Consider the following 20,851-nt stretch of genomic DNA (forward strand, 5'->3'; position numbering starts at 1 on the left):
CATCATGGCCCTCTTGTTTAAAATTGTTATATTTATGCATTCCAGGAAGCTACCAAGTTCAAAGATTAGATGTTAAGTTGGAGAAGACGTTAATGATGCAAACACTGAATTTCCACTTTGGATCTGGTGAAAATGTCCGATGGACAAAAACGTCGAGTCTTCCAAGTCAGTGGATGGAAAATGTATGGCATGTTCTCATCAACAAAAACATGGTAAAATGTTTCAAAGATATACCTTTAGTGCCGATGCTGACTCAAGGAAGCTGGACTGATCCAGATGTTATTGAATTGGTAAGATTGTCAGATTTCATTATTATAAAAGAATATGAACTTACTAGAGAATGCATTCTAAATGATGGATTAGAGAATTGTCTTAAAGTATTGAATGTAAAGGTACTGTCGAGTCTTCCAGAATGGATACAGTTTGAATCAGTTAAAGAATTTGTTAAGCGGCCAACAAAGGAAGATATTATTTATCTATTCTGTGAAGTGCACAAAATGATGGGAGAAAATGCAGTGTCTACATTAAACGCTGCTTTTGAATCGAATTTCCAGTTGAGAGAATCATTACTTCAGTTTGCATTTGCCTTGGCATATATTGAACCAGATATGGTAAAAATGTTTCAAAAGCTTAGAATGTTCAAGGGTGTGAATTCAATGGAAGATGATGGTAAGTTTTCTGCCATTGCTGATGTTCGTAGATTTATATCTGGTGATATAAACTTCCCTGCAGGAATCAATTTTCCATTTAAATGTTTAAAAGTAGATAGTCAAGAAGAGAGTTTGATTACCCGATTGGATGCTGAAAAGGTTAAACTTGAAACACTAGTTTCACATGCAATCATGGGTCTACGTGCTTCCAAAACGGATGTTCAAATTTTAGACTTTATGAATTATTTCATTGAACATTTCCACTTGTTTGAAAACAACAAAGCTATTTGTGATGCTGCCTCAAAACTGCCGTGTCTAAGGGTAGGAACAAAGCTATGCTTACCGTCTGACCTTTATGATCCATCAGATTCATCACTTCAAAGGTTGCTCATTGGGGAGTCATTGTTTCCAGAACCGTTGACTGAGTTTTGTGACACAGAAATACAAGCACTAAAGAGACTAGGCCTGAAAGGTATAGACAATCTAACTGGAGATGTCATGCTGAAAGTTGCCAACACATTAGATATTTGGGAAAGAGAAAAGCGGAGTTCTGAGGATATGTCAAAGAAAACGAAGGAATTTGTTAGTGTTTTAGAGAAATTACCAAATTTATTGAACCAAAAATGTTCGAGCGGATCATATCTAGGTAATGCTTTGATGTCAGTTCAATGTATGCCAGTCATGCGCACTCCACCTACAGATTACCCGAACGGGATGCCTTGGTTTTCAGAAAGCATTGATCTCTGTAAACCAGAAGACGCAAAACATGTTAAGTGGAGCCTACTGACTGGAGGTACAACACCAATGGTTAATTGCTCCTCAGACACAGTTATAAACTGGTTTAGATGGAAAAAAGCCCCTTCAATTGACATAGTGATACAGCAGCTTTCCTTGATTAATCAAAACTATAACCAGAAACACAAACCGGATTATTCGAGAGCTATCCAAAAAATTTACCAATATTTGCATGAAGTGGACGGCAAAGGTTCAGATGTCAAATGCTATTTGGATAGAGCAATTGTAATATGGACTGGTGAAGGTTTTGTACAACCACAAAATGTTATCATTAAGAAAAGGAAATGTGATTTAGATATCCGGCCGTATTATTATTTCTTACCTGAAGAGTTGCAAGAAATGGATGAATTATTTTTAAAATTGAATTGTAACAAGGAACAAGATACTGTTATACTCATTAATGCTTTACAAAGCATTAAACAAAAATACGATTCACATGATTCATACTCAAATCCATTGTCTTCAAAAGACTTGGATACCAGTATTGTGTTAGAAATTTTAAAAGTTCTTGCAGAGAAGAAAACAGAAGGCCTACTTCATATTGATGAGTCAGAACTACTGATGTTAGTGGAAGATCACTCATTAGAAAAGCTTAGTTTACAGACAATGTCATTGTGTTTATTTGATGACGACTTTGATGAACTTGATGAAGAAGAGGAAAGAAAATTTTACATTGTAAACAAAGAAGTACCAATATCTATAGCAAAGCAATTGGGGGTCAAGTCTGTTAAAAAGAAAACAATTTTAAATGCTACAAAAGGATTTAGTTTCAAGGAATCAGGCCAACATGAGTCACTTACAACCCGAATAAGTACATTACTTAGAGATAGTTATAAAGATGGCTTTTCTGTACCGAAAGAGGTTATTCAGAATGCAGATGATGCAGGTGCATCTGTTGTGAAATTTCTGTATGACGAGAGAGTGAATCATGATGCAAGGAGAGTAGACAAATTATTTACTTCAGAATTACAGGAGTGCCAAGGTCCTGCCTTATGGGTTTATAACAACTCCGTGTTTACGGACAAAGATCTCGTAAATATAAGGAAACTTAATGGAGCAACCAAAGCTGATAACTTGGACAAAATTGGTAAGTTTGGACTTGGTTTTTGCTCAGTGTACAACCTCACAGATGTTCCAAGTTTCATATCCGGAAATGACATGATTATATTTGACCCACATGAGTATTATATAAAGGAGGCTTTGCGAAAGTCTGACACAGGATTAGGGGTTGAATTAACAGAGCGTAATCTAATACGACGGAATGTTGACCAGTTTAAGCCTTACCATAACGTCTTTGGCTGTGATGTGCTTGAAAAATCATTCACTAAATTTGATGGCACTTTATTTAGACTACCCTTGAGAACAGACTATCAAGCAGCAAACAGTGAAATCTGCAAAAGTGTATACACTAAAGGAGAAGTTTCTACACTGCTTGGTCAATTTGTTGAAAATGCAGGAAATGTACTGTTGTTTTCTCAAAATATCAAAACTGTGCAGATTTTCCATCTTTCAGAAAAGGAATCTGATCCTTCCAATGCTAAGCTCATATTCAGTGTTGAAAAATTAAGTGAAACAAAGTACCAACAATTACAAACGGGACAGTCAAAAAGCATTTTGAATCGTATACCTACTATAATGAAAAATAGGGAGGAGTTTTCTGAACTCGAGCATGTGATTATAACACAACATTTTTATAAAAACTCGTTCATATCCTACTCTGATGAACAATTGCATAAATCGTTTGAAACAAAATGGCTTATATCTTGGGCTCTTGGTAAAAATGAGTCTCTTATCCTGTCAAGGGAAACATCTGAAAAGGCTGCAGTGCCACTATCAGCTGTTGCTGTACCAGTGGAAAATAGTGCAAAGTACCCTCGTATGTTGAATGATGTTACAACAGGCTTTTATAAAGAAGGCCATTTATTTTGTTTTCTACCTCTTCCGATAAAAACCGGCTTGCCAGTGCATCTAAATGGGTGTTTCAGCGTAACATCAGACAGGAGAGCTCTTCTTTCCTTTACAGAAGATGATAAAAGAAAAGGGGATAGCTATGTTTGGAACAAGGCTTTGATGGAAGATGCAATGGTCTTAAGTTATATAGAGCTATTAAAGAGTCTTTGTACAGACTGTTCTGATAAATATATTTATCATTCTCTTTGGCCATTAGAAGGATCTCGTGACGTTTTTCCTCTCGAGCAAAGCTTCTTTAAAAAACTTATTGCAGATGAAACAAAGCTTTTTAAGGGAGACGGTAAATGGCTTTGTCTTGGTGAAGTCCTTTTCCTAGATCCAACTGTACGATGTACTGAGATAGGAACTATCGCGTTAGAATTTCTGTCATTTGTTCCTCCAAGATCGCATAAAACTGTAATTGAATTACCTCCGATTGTCTTGAAAGGTTTCATAGATTGCGATTTGAGAAATACTATTGAACAAATAATTATATCGGAGGAGGAACTTATCATGCATTTCTTGAATACGTTAAGTACATCTTTTTGGGATAATCAGTTTGATAAAAGGAATGCAATGATACTTTTTGCTCTCAGAACTAAATCTAAAGCAGTTCTTCAAAAAATGAAGGAAACGAAATGTATTCCTTCTGAACCAAGCAATAACCTTTGCAGGCCAAACGAATTAATAAACACTTCATCAGATATAGCTGAAATGTTTGATATTCCAGAGGGATATTTTCCATGGAAAGCAGACGGTTTTTGTGATAAAACAGTCATAGATCAACTTATAATTCTTGGAATGAATGATAGGTATATTCCTAATGAAATGCTTTTTGAAAGATGTAGGTCGCTAAGAGAATTGTTGAAAATTTGTGGTTCCTGTGCCCGAGACAGATGTCTAAGAATATTAAAGTACTGTGGAAAATATAATGTGCTTAAAAAATTGGAAAAAGATATAAGTTCAGTGGAGAAGCTTAAATGTATGCTTTTGATCCCAGTCCTTCCAACACCCAAAGACTGGAAATTCAGTTGGAGAGCAGACGAATTACAAATGCATAACTCAAATGAAGAATGTAATAAACATTGTAGTAGCATTAAACGTATCATAAGGTTTGATTGTCCAGGATCCTTGTTCAAAGAATCACTTTATATTTGCTGTGGAAGTGTTTGCAGTTTTATACATGAACAATTTTTATCAGAGAAGAACTTACTATCGGAACATTTACTTCAAATTTTAGGGGTGAAGAGTGAGGTATCAGTACAGCTACTTATTTCTCAGTTGAAAATGTTGTCAAATCAATACACTGACCCTCAACAACAATGCAACAATTTAGAAATAATTTGTAGAAAGATATATGAAAATTTAGCCCGGTTAATTGATGGGAAATCTGAGGCGGAAATTTCAAAAATATCTGATTTTTCAAACCTTACTGGGACACCTTTGATACATATTGGTAATGAACTAGTTATGCCTAGTAAAGTAGCATTTGAAGTGAAGGCTGAATGCCGCCCTGAGTTATATTGCCTACGAGATACCAATCATGATAGGAGAAAAGTATTCAAAGCGCTTGGAGTTGTTGAGTATTTTTCAGTAAATTTCCTTATAGAGGTGCTCAAAAGAATACACAAGAAATGGAACCAGAGTGTATGTGAAGAAGTAGAGTTAGTCTCACTTGTTCTTCTTAATCTACACAAAAATATGGAAAAGGAAAATAAGGTTTATCAGGACTTAGAAGCAGAGCATGCAAATATTGTTGCTCCTGCCACTGACGGAATTCTTAGACCTACCAATAAATTAGTGATAGAGGATCCAGCTTATCAAACATCAGCCAATCTTCATATACTACATGGACAAATATCACCTGATACTGGTAAAGCATTAGGTGTAAAATCAAAACAACGAGGTATAGTTGAATGCTTTACAAGTGGATTTTTTACACCATTTGGACAGAATGAAAGCTTAGTGACAAGACTAACTGGTATTCTGGAAGACTATCCATGCGACTCGAGTATCATGAAGGAACTCATTCAAAATGCAGATGATGCAGGAGCTACAGAAATACATTTTATCAAGAACTATGAATCCCATTCGTCAACAAAAATGTTTGGAAATCAGAACTTACTAGGGCCATCGTTATGCATCTTTAATGATAGTTATTTTACTGAAGAAGACTTTAATGGAATACGAAATATTGGACTTGGAAGCAAACGAAATGATCCGTCAAAAACAGGACAGTATGGTATTGGGTTTAATGCAGTTTATCACTTAACAGATGTACCATCATTCCTAACAAAGGGTCCAGGACTAGGAAATTGTGGACAAATGTGTATATTTGACCCTTTGATGACATATTTAGAAGGCTATGTTACAAAAGAAAACCCAGGAATTAAATGTGAGGTAGAACAAATGGCAAAATCTTTTCCAGATATGCTTCTTGGATATCCTGATATATCACTGATGAGTAGTTCTGGACGAGGTACAATTTTTAGACTACCTTTTCGTCAAGTAAGGTCAGATATCAGCAGAAATGTTCTTTCCGTCAATACGATGAATGCTCTTCTTCATCAATGCAAGGAAGACATGTCTGAATGTTTGTTGTTCCTAAGAAATGTTAAATGCATAAAAATATCTACCTACAATGATGGAAAGTTAACAGAAGAGTTTAAGGTGGAAGCACAATTGACAGGAAACGATAGTTTATCCCGAACAAATTTTTTTTCAAGTGTACAGGAACGCGTAAGTGCAAATCGGGAATGTCGACACAATATGTTTTATCATCAACCAATAGAGTCTTCCTATTACCTAAAGATTATTGGAAAATCTGGGAAGAATGAAAACTGGTTAATTATAAATAGATTTGGCATTGATCGTGTTGATGAAAAGTACAGTGATATTATGTCAGCTGTTAAGGAGAAAAGAATTGGTTTGTTACCTTTAGCATCTGTAGCTCTACTGGTACCAAAAACGAACATCAAACCAGTCAGTGCACAAGTTAAACCTCGAAATACTTTGAAAGGAAGGGCTTTCTGCTTTCTTCCCTTGCCAGTTGAAACTGGGCTTCCTTTTCATGTCAATGGTCATTTTGCACTAGATAAGGCAAGGTCAAAACTGTGGAATGAAGGAATAAAGAACTTATGGAATATATTTGTTCTAGATGAAATCATTTCTGTAGCGTCAGTAAAGGCAATAATGCTTCTAAAAGGAGTTTTGCTTCATGAAAACTCACTCAACAGGAAAGTGTGTGATCAAATTTTAGGAATCTACCATCACTATTTTCCTGTATGGGACAAAGCTTCAGATAATTTTTGGAAGTTTCTTGTCAGCAGTTTCTACAGGAAAGTTATTGAAGGCAAAGCAACAATATTTCCGTCCTGTAGTACTAGTCTTGTTCAAGATAATTGTCAAACATCAGAAGATACAGATATTAGATGGGTATATTTGTCTTGCTCAGAAAATGATTTTGATGGTACATTTAATGATATAATGGGAAGAACAGATACGATATCATTCATAAGAAAGGAAAGCATCTTAGTAGAAAATGCCTTTAAGAGAATGGGTATGAAAATAATTGAAACCCCAAAAGGCATTTACACTTCAATGGAAAAGTCTAAAATTGATTATTTGCCAAAATGTTGTCCAAAATATGGCATGAAGTTTTTGAAAACATACAAAGATTTTGATAGTAACAGTAACTGTTGTAATTTAGGAGGAATTGATATTTCTATATCAGAAACAACAGTTTCAGATGTAGGTACTTTAAAAAGTATTATACGATTTGTTCGGTTAGATGAGAGTTTCAATGAGCAGGTATGTGGACTTCCTTTGTGTCTAACAAGTGACAGTATATTGAGCAGATTTAAAGCGAACTCGCCAGTTTATTGTTCGGAAATGTGTGATGTACTTACTGGATCAGCTAGTAGGTTCATAAATTCACATTGTATACATCTTATAAACAATGATGTGTTTTATGACGCAGGTGTTGCAAAGCGGTTTGAAGTAAATGATTTCATTTCAATAATTGCTGAGACTTTTGACCGGAATACATTTGCAACTGGAAATCACATATTATGGGACAAGGAAAAAGGTATTCCAATCAAACAGGATGTTGTTTATAAGATATTTCAGTTTATTTACAATAAATCTCTTGATAGTGATTTGAAGCATCTTAACCAGCAACAGTTTGAAGTAAACGTGAAACAATTCAGAGACTGGGCATTTTTGCCATCTTGTAGTAGTTTTGGCTCTGAAACAACTAATCAGCTTGTACCAATTGGACAAACGTGTAGTTTACTCTACAAATTGCCAAGAAGCAACGATATTGATATCATTCTTTCAAAATTTAACATTCCTTGTCTAGACAAAATCCTATTTCTCAACAATGATACAGGTTTACTTTCTCCTTTACTGAAAATGTTGCCTTCAACAGAGCGACCATTAGAATTGTTAGAGTGCTTACTGCATTACAAATTGAAAGTTCGAAGTACTTCCCTTTTGCCCCAAGAAAGTATAACATTGCTAAGCTTCTTCAATAACAATCTAAATGTACTGAAACAGGAGATTGCAGATGAAAATAACTTAGACATGAAATTGAGATGTTTACCGCTTTTTGTTACACACTTTGGACAAACCATAAGTATTGACGGTTTTACCGATGTAATAGTATTACAGCGAGGGTTACCGGAAGATGGGTTAAATATATGGGCAGAAAGAACAGGAATTTGCGTTCTCAAGACGACTGATCTACTCGAAAAATTGTATGAATTCTTGAAGCTTTCAAGAATGAGTAATATCGATGTGTATATAACTAAAATATTGCCAAAAATACACAATTTACCAAGGGAGACCTGGAAAGTTCATATAGAGTTCATAAGGGAAAATCTACTTAAGCTTTATTTTCAACAAGAGTTAGATGACAAGCAACGCCTGTTAGTTCGTCAACTAAGTGATTTACCATTCGTAACTGTTTCTGGAATATACAAAAAAGTTCATGATCTTTATGATTATCGCAATCGAGTCTTTGCAAGTATGTTGTCACAAGAAAACTTTCTGCCAGATGAATATAGAGAATACAAATGGCGATCTTTTATGGAATTCTTAGGACTTATTATGAAACCTACAGATAAAATGATTGTAGAGTATGCCTTGGAATTAGATAGACAGTACAGTAGCCCTGTGTCAGATATAATTCAGGAACAATCAGAAGCATTGACAGAATGTGTGTTTACTGAAAAATGGCCACCCCCGACTTTGAATCAACTAAAACGGATACGTTTTGTTTTACCCTATGTTGTAAATGAAGAAAGGAGAACAATATTTCAGCAGCCAGGATATGGAAGAAATTTAATTCGCTTTTCGGGATCAACTTCATTCGAGAACGAAGACCTATGCTGGTCAAATACTGATCTTCTGCAATATATGCCAAATGAACAAAAGTTGCGAAACGCTCTAGGTATTATAGAAGTTCCAAACATTGACACAATAGTTAAGCATTGTCAAAATATATGTGATGTTATGAAGAAACAGCTAGAACAAAAACTTATTTCAGACCATTTTGTCAAATATCTCATGCTCAAACTTTACCATGTCCTACAGAAAAAATTTCATATATCTATGCAACAGTCATTTCAGGTAACCCCTATTGTATTTCATCCAGAAGACCAGGTAATGCTGCCGTTGAAAGCAGTGGTTGTAAACCTATCTGATGACGAAGAAGTAAGGCCTTATTTGTATAAGCTTCCGAGTTGTTTTGGAGCATATGAAGATTTGTTTTTAAAGCTCGGGTCAGACAGAACTGTTAATTCATCTCAATATGCGAGGGTACTGGAAATTATCAAGGAACATTACGGAGATGAGCCATTGCCTGCAAATTGTCTTGCAAATGTGAAGAGGGCTATTGAAAATATTGTTCGGCTAATCGAAAAAGAAAATGAATTATTTAATAATGTCAGAAAATTATATTTTCCGAATCATAGACAGTGCCTTGCTGATGCTACCACTTTGACAGTTTCAAATAATGATGATATAAAGGAACGTCTTCATGATAAACTAAAATTAAATTTTTTCATTGGATTCAGGGAAATAGAAATTATGTCAGTGTCAGACCCAGAAGAACCTTTCGTAAAATTTCCACAACACTTAAAACCAGACATACTGACAGATGTTGTTGTTGAAGAAATTTCTCTGGAGGATATTCAACGGGAGGATTGTCCAATAGCTAAAAGAGTGGAAAGTTTCTTTCAAGTCCCTGATTTTGTTGAAGGTGTACTGCGGCTTGTTAAACATCAACTGAAATACAGAGGTCCTTTCCTGAAAGAAATGTCATATGATTTTATGTTACGGCTGACAAATGTTAAAATTACAAAAGTTTCAGGATTAAAAACATTCCTTAACTATAAAAAAAATAGAATTGATGGGACTGAGAGAGATGCAACTTGCTTTATCCAATCAAACGTTATTCAATATACTGAAAAAGAGAAAGTAAAGGAAAATGAGCTATTTTTTCAGGTAAATGAATCTGATGACATTGTTCAAGATTTAATCGAAGATCCTGACGGATTGGTGAAATTGGTAGACCTTTGTACTGATGGTATTCTTGAAAAAGAAATGTCACAGCATCTGACAGCAATTCTCCATATGCAGAATAACCCTACCCAAATAAAGGCCAAACTAGATAAATTGCGAATTGCTGCATACGATCTTCCAGCTTCGTTTCCAGTATCAGTTTTTCCAAGACCTGGTACTTATGTTGAGGAACGATTCCATCCATTCATGGAACAAAGTATTGTGCCATTCAAGGCTCATGAATTCAGGTTTGTAGCTCTTGAAGTTGAAAACGATGATGAGTCCGATGATTTAGTTTACATATATGCACATATAGTACGTGAAAAAAAAAGAGGACCTGGAGGTGGCATTCTTCAAATTTCATACACAGTTGATGTTGGTAAAAATGATAACGAGTATATTAGTGTACCATTACACAGTCTTTATAAATTTACACCAAGGCAAAGAGAAGAAGAACAGGCATTAGTTGTCTATGATATTGAACCAATAGGTTGTATACCTATTGATGAAAATTTTAGACGTGTTCGTCAGATTTTGAGTGAAGCATGGCTTACCAAAACTGAAACAGAGCGAAAAAGAATAATCAGACGCTTGTTGCAACGGTGGCATCCTGATAGAAACAGCACTCAAAGAGATTATGCAGAACGTGTCTTTAATTACATAAATCAGATCGTTTTAAAACTAGAAAACAATGAGACCATTGTTGACACTGTAAATGATGACACAGGGAGGACAAGACCAGATATGTCTGGTTCATCATTTGGAGCAGAAAGTTCCTCTGCTTTTTCACGCGGTCAAAGGTATGCTGCAGCATTTCGTGATAATATTCAAGAATACAACAGATCAACTCGAACCGGTAATTATTCTCACTCTCGAGCGGAAAAGGCTATTGTTCGTCATATTGGTGAAGCAAAGCGCTGGTATCGGCAAGCAGTATTTGATTTTAAGGCGGCTGAGACTAATGTAATCTCTGGAGACAAAGACAAAAGTTTTAACTGGGTGTGTTATAAATGCCATCAGGTCAGTTTTTTGTTTAATTTTGCTTGTTAGTATAATTCTCTATTCCTATGGATGGAATTAAAAGGTGACATTCATTTCAAACTAAAACTATCACAAACAGCATATCGGTCATTGTCTTGAATCAAACCTTAATGTCTACGACTGCAGTTCAATCTTCTGTATTGACTTTTTAGCTCACCTGACCATGAAGTGGTCAATGTGAGGTATAGTGATGGGGCTATGTCCGTTGTCCGTCGTCGTGCGTCGTCAATATTTGGGTTTTTAAAACTCTAGCAGTCACAGTTTTGATTGGATCAAACTTTGTCAGAATGTTTGTCTGAATGAAATAAAGATCAACGTCGAATATGGGTCATCTTGGGTCAAAAACTAGGTCACAAGAGCAAAAATAAGAAAAGCTTGTTAACGCTCTAGTGGCTGCGGTTTTGATCCAAATATTCTGGAAATTTGTCAGAAAGGTTGCTTTGATGATTTATAGTTCAAGTTCGAATATTGGTTATCTCCGGTTATAAACTAGGTCGCAGGAGCTAAAAGAAAAGAAAAAAATCTTGTTAACACTCTAGTGGCTGCAGTTTTTATCCAAATATTCTGAAATTTTGTCAGGAAAGTTGTTTGATGATTTCTAGTTCAAGTTCTAATATGGGTCATATCCGGTCAAAAACTAGGTCACATGAGCTAAAAAAAGAAAAATATTGTTAACACTCTAGTGGCTACAGTTTTGATCCAAATATTCTGAAAATTTGTCAGTAAGTTTGTCTATCTTATTTCTAGGTCAAGATCAAATATGGGTCGTCTGGGGTCAAAAACTAGGTCAGAGGATTTAAAAATAGAAAATTCTTTTTAAAACTCTAGTGGCTACTGTTTTGATCCAGTTATCCTGGAAATTGGCCTGACAGTTTGATTATTTCAGGAAAATGTGGTTAACTCTCTAATGGTAACATTTTTGACTCAATTGTCATCAAACTTGTTCAGGATGCTTGTCTAGTTAATTGCTTAAAGGAGTTCGTACGTGGGTAATCTCTCATACAAATCTAGGTCACTGGAGCTAAAAATGGAAAAAATATTGTTAACTTTCTACTGGCTACTGCTGTTATCCAAATATCCTGGAAATTTGTCTGCAAGTTTGTTTTGATGATTTCTAGGCCAAGTTCGAATGTGGGTTACCTGGGGTCAAAAAACTAGGTCACACTGCTCAAATATGAAAAAAACCTTGTTTACACTCAAAAGGCCACATTTTTGACTCAATTGTAATCAAACCTAATCAGGATGCTTGTCGATAAGTTTGATGGATCAGGTGAGCGATCTATGGCATATTCCCCCTCTTATTTTTATGATTTAGCTGACCGAGCATCTTAACCGCAAATTTGAGTATTTATAAAGAAAACGAACAATAAATGACTAAAACATTTGCATGTATAATCTTTATTTCCAGGAGTACTTTCATTGTTAAATGATTTAAATTTGCTTCAATTCTTTTAAACCTGAAGTAAAATGATTAAAAAATTAAATATTTTCTATCAAACAGTATCAGCCTGTATCAGCAATTATTCCAAATCATTATTTTAATGAATACAAATTTACTCTGTTTTGTAGGCTTCTGAAAAGGCACTTAAGGCAGCTTGGTTTGCAAAAAACGCAAATAGGGCAAGAGAAAAGGGACATTCTCTATCAACTATTGCTTACGGACTTGATGAGGGATCATTGTTCAATGAGGTACAATAGATCAATGATATTGCCTTTTATAGTGTGATAATTTATGTCTATAGAGAGGCATTTATTTTTTACACTTTTTTAGGGCCGTCCGTAGCCGGGTGTATAAGGTCGTTGACTACAAACAACTTGCAACTCACCGCTGTGGTTTATAATTCCGACAGGGACATCAGATTCTTAAAGGTGAGGAAGGTATCAAGCTAGCTATCGGAACGTCGTTGGTTCTACTCAAACCTGAAATAACACGGAAGTCGTTCTCCACCTGTAGAGCTGGAAAGTTGTCTTTACATATATCCTGCTGAATCCAACAAAAAAAATGAATAAATATTTTTAGCTCAGTTTATTTGATGAAAAATATCAGAACTATTTTATGTTGCTGTTGCCAATGCAGTTGTTGTTGGACTTTCACGTTGGTCACACTTTAGTGGCGGGCATTTAGAATTACCCTTGTCCGTCCGTTCGTCCATCCTTCCGTCCGTCCGTTCTCTTTTGTGTCACAAGTATTTGACCTAGAGTCCTGAAACTTCACAGGAATGTTGATCAGCATGTGCAGTTGTGCATCTGTGGAATCGTGTGGATTTGTTTAGTATTTTTAGAGTTATTGCCCTTGACTTAATAAAAATTTGCAATTTTCAACTTGTGTCGCATGTAACTCAAAAAGAATGTGACATAGAGTCATGAAACTTGACAGGAATGTTGATAGGCATGTTTAGTTGTGCACCTGGGTATTTTCGTGTGCATCTATTCAGTATTTTTAGAGTTATTGCCCTTGACTTAGTAAAAATTTGCAATTTTCAACTTATGGCGCATGTAACTCAAAAAGGATTTGACATAAAGTCATGAAACTTTACAGACATGTTGATCAGCATGTGTAGTTGTGCACCTGCGTATTTTCGTGTGGGTTTATATAGTATTTTTAGAGTTATTGCCCTTGACTTAGTAAAATTTTGCTTTTTTCAACTTGTGTCACATGTAACTCAAAATAGATTTGACATAGAGTCATGAAACTTTACAGGAATGTTGATCAGCATGTGTAGTTGTGCACCTGGTTATTTTTGTGTGGATTTATTTCGTATTTTTAGAGTGATCACCCTTGACTTAGATTTTTTTTGCAATTTTCAACTTGTGTCGCATGTTACTCAAAAAACGATTTCACATAGAGTCATTAAACCTTACGGGAACGTTGCTCAGCATATGTAGTTGTGCACCTTGGGTTTCGCTTGTTGATCTATCCAGTATTTGTAGAGCTATTTCCCTTGACTAAGCAAAAACTGTTCCATTATGTTGTTATTTGTTCCTTGAGTGCTTGAGTAAGAATCAACCAACTTTACAGGAATATTGATCAACATCACTAAATTACAGGAATAATGATCAACATCACTGTGAAGCTATGCATCTGGGACTTTGCATGTGGATTTTTTTTCAGTTTTGTTAGAGTTATCGCCCTTGACGTACAGTAGTATGCAATTTCCAACTTGTTCATGCATAGCTCAAAAAGTATTTGACCTGTATGCCTGAAAGTTTACAAGAATGTTGGTCAGCATGTGTTCTTATGCACCTTGGGTTTGCTTGTGGATTTATTCAGTATTTGTAAAGTTCTTGTCCTTTACTTAGTAAAAGATTTTTAGTTTTTAACCTGTGGCACATGTAGTGGTAGAATATTTGACCTAGAGTCATAAGATTGACAGAACAGTGACGTGTGGGGCACCCGTGTCCTATGGATACATTTCTAGTTTGAAGATTATTTTGAAGAAAAAAAAGTGGTATTGTTACAGTAATGGCGTCGTTGCTGTTCGTGAAGTTTAACCTAAATTATAACTTTAGTTTTGTTGAATAATGTTTTCATGCTTGGCCACACCAAAAGTTATTGTTATTTTTGAATAAATTGTCATCAAACTTGAACACAACAATTTTTAAGTATAGACCTAAAAGTTAAGCAGACAGATTTTGACTTTCTCCATTAGTGACCGTGATCGTCATATTATTGAAATGTTCCTCTGGCTATAATTTTGTTATTAATGAAGGGATCTACTTCATATGGAAGAATATTAACGCCAAAATTACATCTTGCTTTCTTACGTTACATCGTGCTTTCTAACTTATACATCTTGCATTCTGACTTGTACATCTTGCATTCTGACTTGTTCATCATGCATTCTGACTTGTACATCTTGCATTCTGACGTTATATGTTGCTTTCTTACATGCACATTATGCTTTCTGCTGTGTGCGTTTTGCTTAATTGTATGTTGATATCGTTATTTAACAATCAATTATTATTCATTTGTTGATCTGGTATATTAATTCAATAACTTAACTATTTGGGTCTACGAGCTTGAATGACGAATGTCATAAGGTAGAATGACGCATAGCCGAAAGCCGAATGCAGCAAGCATAATACGACGCGACATCTGGTGTAATAATATGTGACACCCAAATTATGCTAACAGGTGGCGCTACAGTTATATTCTCGGTAAAGTCCGTATTGCGGTTCGGATTCAGTTTACCAAATTACGTCCCTTTGTTTTAAAATTTCCATTTCCACTATGGAGGAAATAAGGTAAACATATATTCAAAACGATTTGACCAATTTTTTATTTATTACTGAAACTCTGTGGGTCAAATTATATTTCCAGCTGACAATGACAAGTTAGGCTGAAGATGCCTTTTTATAAAGAAAACTACTAAAAAGGCATCTTCTACGGTGGCACAAAGGTGACATGTGTGTATTTTTATTTATCTCGTGGCCACGAGTTACTAAGTCATGGCCACGAGAAAGCTAAGTCGTGGCCACCAGATACTTTGTCGTGGCCACGAGTTACTAAGACTCGTGGTCACGACTAAGCTATCTCGTGGCCACGACTTATTACCCCGTACATAGTATCTCGTGGCCACGACTTAGCTATCTCGTGGCCACGACTTAGTAACTCGTGGCCACGACAAAGTATCTCGTGGCCACGACATAGTATCTCGTGCGCACGAGATAAATAAAAACATACACAAGTCTCCTTTGTGCCACCGTAATCTTCAGCCCAACATGCAATATTCATTTTATAACCATTTCTTGGGATCTTTTTTGTACATTTTGTTTTTATGTACTCATCAATTAACATTATGAAATCATTCGTCTTAAAGCTGCACTCTCACAGATTGACAGTTTTGACATTTTTTTCTCAGAAGCAGCTGATTTTGGCAGCAGTTCCTTCAATTCAGTTTTAAGCTGACACTGTGAACAAGGTCCCGTATTCATAAAGCATCTTAGTGAATAATTTCAACTTAGTGAAAAATGATTTTTTTTGACAAGTTGAATTTAAAAAAATCTACAAATTTAGTTTGAAAATAGGCAAGAAAATGTCCAAATTAATAAAAACACATTAAAAATGTTGTAGATGGAGATAAGCCATGTCAAAAATTAGGAACTTTTCAAGAGGATGAACTATTTTACTAAGAAGTTCTTTTTATGGCCCAAGCACTTTGAACAACTGTTCTATTTTATAATTATTTTGTTGATAGAAGATGCCTTTTTAGTAGTTTTCTTTATAAAAAAGGCATCTTCAGCCTAACTTGTCATTGTCAGCTGGAAATATAATTTGACCCACAGAGTTTCAGTAATAAATACAAAAATTGGTCAAATCGTTTTGTATATATGTTTACCTTATTTCCTACATAGTGGAAACGGAAATTTTAAAACGAAGGAACTGAATCCAAACCGCAATACGGACTTTACCGAGAATATAACTGTAGCGCCACCTGTTAGCATAATTTGGGTGTCACATATTATTACACCAGATGTCGCGTCGTATTATGCTTGCTGCATTCGGCTTTCGGCTATGCGTCATTCTACCTTATGACATTCGTCATTCATGGTAAATAGACCCAAATACAAACAGTTGCAGGTTAAGTTATTGAATTAATATACCAGATCAACAAATGAATAATAATTGATCGTTAAATAACGATATCAACATACAATTAAGCAACACGCACACATCAGAAAGCATAATGTGCGTGTAAGAAAGCAACATGTAAAAGTCAGAATGCAAGATGTACAAGTCAGAATGCAAGATGTATAAGTTAGTAAGCACGATGTAACGTAAGAAAGCAAGATGTAATTTTGGCGTTAATATTCTTCCATAACTTCATATTAAGACATTGTTTAGCATAAGACCTTATCAAACTGAAATTGACCTTGGCTCATTTTGAACCTTGTCATTCAAGGGTAAATTATAGAATTTTTATTGGTTTTTGATATAATTGAATTTAACTGGATAATTGATGAAGTTATTATCTTCATAATTGGACAAAACAACTTTATGGATGACCAAGAAATTATTGAATTTCGGTTAAATTGCTGTAATTTAATTATTTATGTATGTATTTGATTCATACATGGGCAAAACAACACTTGTGACCAAACGGACAAGTTGAATACCGGTAATTTAGATATGACCTTGACCTTTAAATAACATTAACCGTCATGTACAAATGATTGTTTCTTAAACTTTTCATTTATGGAAAGTTTTGTCCATCCTTAGACAAAACAAAAAGTACTATTAAGACAGTTATATTAAAATAAAAAAGGAAAAAACTCAATTTCTTTTCTTTAATTTCTTTTTTTTTTAATTTCTTTTCTTTAATATTCTTTTTAAAGATTTATTAAAACCATGTGATAATCAAAACTTTTCCACCACTTTACTTTTCCAATAATGCTATTTTGTTGGTTTTTGTAATATTTTTTTATTGTGCTGTTTTTATACTGTTTGTGTAGGCACATAATTTGGAAGGCATGACAGGAAATTACTCATACATGAGATATCCTGATGCTGTTGCTGGATGTACTCGGATACCTGCAGAATTATTTGGATCTGATATGGCCACGAAAGCTATTGACATTACAAAGCGCATACTCGACATGACATCAGACATCATTCATGATTAATTATTTTTACCTTAACATTCTGTTGTGAAAACACATTTTTTTGATGTTTGCTCTTTTACTTTCAACTACGAACAGTGCAGCTAATGTGTTTGTACAAGTTATTTTGTTTTGTTTAAATGACATTATTGTTTTATCAAACAAATGTGTATTTGTTATCATATTAAAATAACTGTCATTGACCTATGAGAGATGTGCATGAATTTAATGTACGAAAGGAAATACACATATATACATATATACATGGTTCCAAAGGCTTTGTATAGTTATGAAGTAACATTTATGTTTAATCATTTAAAATTGTCATATGACCTTTGCAGGGTTGGTAAATGAAAAAAGAAAAAAAGAAAAAAAAGTTAATTTTATGTTGAAATCCAATTACAATAAAAGTGTATGTTTAGTTATATAAATAACATTTATATTTTGATTTTGTTTTTGCATCAAATTTATTTATGCATTTTCTTCACACATTGATGTATATACATACATGTATTTTCTTTGTACAATTAGAAAACATTTTTCATTTCAACTGCTATTTCTATTATATTTATGTTGTATTTGTTTTATTTATTTACTTGAAAGCTTTTGTTTTTATCATAAGATATTTAAGTCAAGCATGCTTATTTGTATGAAGCATATATATGCTAAAAAGGTCATGTAAGCATTTACTATTGAAAACTTTCAAACAGTTGAATTATTAATTTAATATGTTTTAGTATTGTGCAAAAGGAAAATTATCCTTTATTTCTTGCATCTATATTTGTTAATGTTTCACTATAACTATGTATGCCTCCATGACTTGATATGATTTAAATGTTTCTGATTTTGATTCATTTTACTTGCTGCTATTCAACTATGAGTGCCCCCCCCCCGGATAATGAGATACTGCTTTAAACATTTTAAGTTGTGTAAATTAGCATTTTTGTGTAAATATGGCAAATGGGGATAATTTGATATATTTTTGTGATATTTTGTTAAGTATTTTTGTTATGTTTGAGTGTAATAAAATACGGTAATTACACCATTGGTGAGTTAAATGTTTTCAAAGAGTAAAGATAAATGTACATAATTCATTCAAAGTGATGTAATTTTTTGTTTTGTGATATTCGGCTGTGTTTTAAAACATAATATGCTTGTATAATTCTAGCCATGTGACATAGAGACTGCATAGCCATTTTAAAGTAATGCATGGATTTAAAAAAAAAACGTCTGCCTTTATACTACATTGATACCATATCAAATTATTATTTACTTTTAAACGTGTTGTTTCACAATTATTTTGTATATATAATGTATTAATCCTTAATTGTATTTGCATACAAGAACAAAGAATGTTGTTTTAGCCACTTTTTGAAAATGTGTTTTTGATAACTTTTCATTGTTAAAGCTTCAAATTACCCTTTTGTAAATAGATTGAATTTTGTAATTTTAGCTAGAATTTTCAAAAACTAGCGACACCGACACCGGGCTTTGGTGTTTACGTCTGCATCAGCATTGGTCAGATTCTTTTGACCACTCCACTTTTCTTGTAGAATAGGTCATTTTCTTAGTTTTGTTGACAAAATAAACAACATGGAATCCTACAATTCTGAACTTTTTTCCCACTTTTAACGACTTCCTTTTAAATGATTTTATTTTATGAACTAACTCCCTATGTATGACAATACTGTCGGGCCTTTGCATAACATAACTATTCAATTTGGTTTTGAATTTTAAAGACCTTCTCTTTTCATGCTATCAGACACTGAAAGAAGTCCTGAAGACTGCTCTTGAAAAAATATGCCCAAACTTAGTATACTACAGGAGTGTAGTTTTTTATAATCATTTAAGTATGTACCAAAAATTATGTTTATTGTAAAATTTGAATGCAAACATTTAAAACTAATACAGACTAGGACTAATAAAAATATTAGCTTACAATGTTTTAACGAAAGCCAGAATTTTTTGTATATACATGTATATATATTATCAAGCTTTTCGACAATCTCTTCTTTATAGAAGACACTTCATAGCCTTAAGGCAATAAGTGAGTATGGGCCAAGTTACAGTATTAGTCTTTTGTATGGCCCTTTAAGAATAATTTGCTGAAATTATGTTTCATGATTATGATTATTTTTTTTTTCGAGGGATATACTTTATTATTGTAAAGGCGAGCCCTTTAACGGTTTTCTTGTTTGGTCATTTTTGGAAGGAACTCTTTCACAATTAAAATAGTTAATTTTAATCATTATGATTATTTTTATAACATGTTAAACAATTTTTTATACTTTATTACTGCATTTTGTATTAAGGGTGAACCCTTTAATTCATCGAAATGTATATGTTGATGAAAAGATATTTGCATCTTATACTTATTTTTTTCTATACATGCCTATAATTTTCGAGGGATATACTTTATTATTGTAAAGGCGAGCCCTTTAACGGTTTATTTGTTTGGTAATTTTCGGATGGAACTCTTAAACTCATTAAATATTCCGGTATTTAAAGCTTTAAAATTAAGCTGAAGGGATATACTTTTATTGTTAAGTTTTGTTATTATCATGACAAGGGATACACTTTATTATAACATTTTATAATAAGGGCGAGCCCTTAAAATCATCGAAATATATAAATGAATATTTCGATAACAATAATTTATTACATCTAATGATTTATATTTTATTCTATATATATTTTTCAAGGGATATACTTTATATTTGTAAAGGCGAGCCCTTTAACAATTTACATTTTTTGTCATTTTCGAAAAGAACATTTTTAATTTTAACACTTTGATTTAAAATTAATTTCAAGGGATAAACTTTATTTTCTAGAGGCGAGCCCTTTCAAAACTTAATCAAACTAATTATTTGGTCTTTATAAATGTTTTGAAAATATTGTTGTACATAATCTCTACTAATAAATTTGGAATACTGAACCTAGTTAGTTTCTTTTAATTGAGTGTATAATAAAATAAACAGTTTAAAAAAAAACGTTTTATTAAATTTGTAAAACAGTATTTGACTTGAATTGGATACGCATTTAAGTCTTAAGTTAAAGCTCACAATGTATCAATTGAAATCCCAGAATATGTTTTTGGCAACGCCTGATAGGGTTTCGTCAAAACTCCTAAGGAAGTTATGATCACCAAAGTGCATTGTCATAGCATGTTACGATCCAGTAATATTACACAGTTAAGCCGAGTTTTCAGCAGTCATTTTTGTACGGATTATTTATCAAAAATAATCAACTGG

At 33.8% G+C, this 20,851-nt stretch overlaps 1 protein-coding gene across 1 annotated transcript in view; it reads left to right on the forward strand.

Moving 5' to 3' along the window:
* The window catches only part of LOC132736306 (sacsin-like), a 71,845-nt gene extending 51,301 nt beyond the window's left edge, over positions 1 to 20,544 (forward strand). Inside the window, exons 11-13 of the mRNA XM_060723409.1 lie at positions 46 to 10,979; positions 12,570 to 12,689; positions 17,454 to 20,544. Of these exons, the coding sequence (XP_060579392.1) occupies positions 46 to 10,979; positions 12,570 to 12,689; positions 17,454 to 17,624 (11,225 nt within the window). The 3' untranslated portion in view covers positions 17,625 to 20,544. The remainder of the gene's footprint in view (positions 1 to 45; positions 10,980 to 12,569; positions 12,690 to 17,453) is intronic.
* The last annotated feature ends 307 nt before the right edge of the window (positions 20,545 to 20,851 follow it).

Source organism: Ruditapes philippinarum, unplaced genomic scaffold, assembly GCF_026571515.1.
Source record: "Ruditapes philippinarum isolate M1 unplaced genomic scaffold, ASM2657151v2 ctg1732_1_1_1_1, whole genome shotgun sequence".
NCBI lineage: Eukaryota > Metazoa > Mollusca > Bivalvia > Venerida > Veneridae > Ruditapes > Ruditapes philippinarum.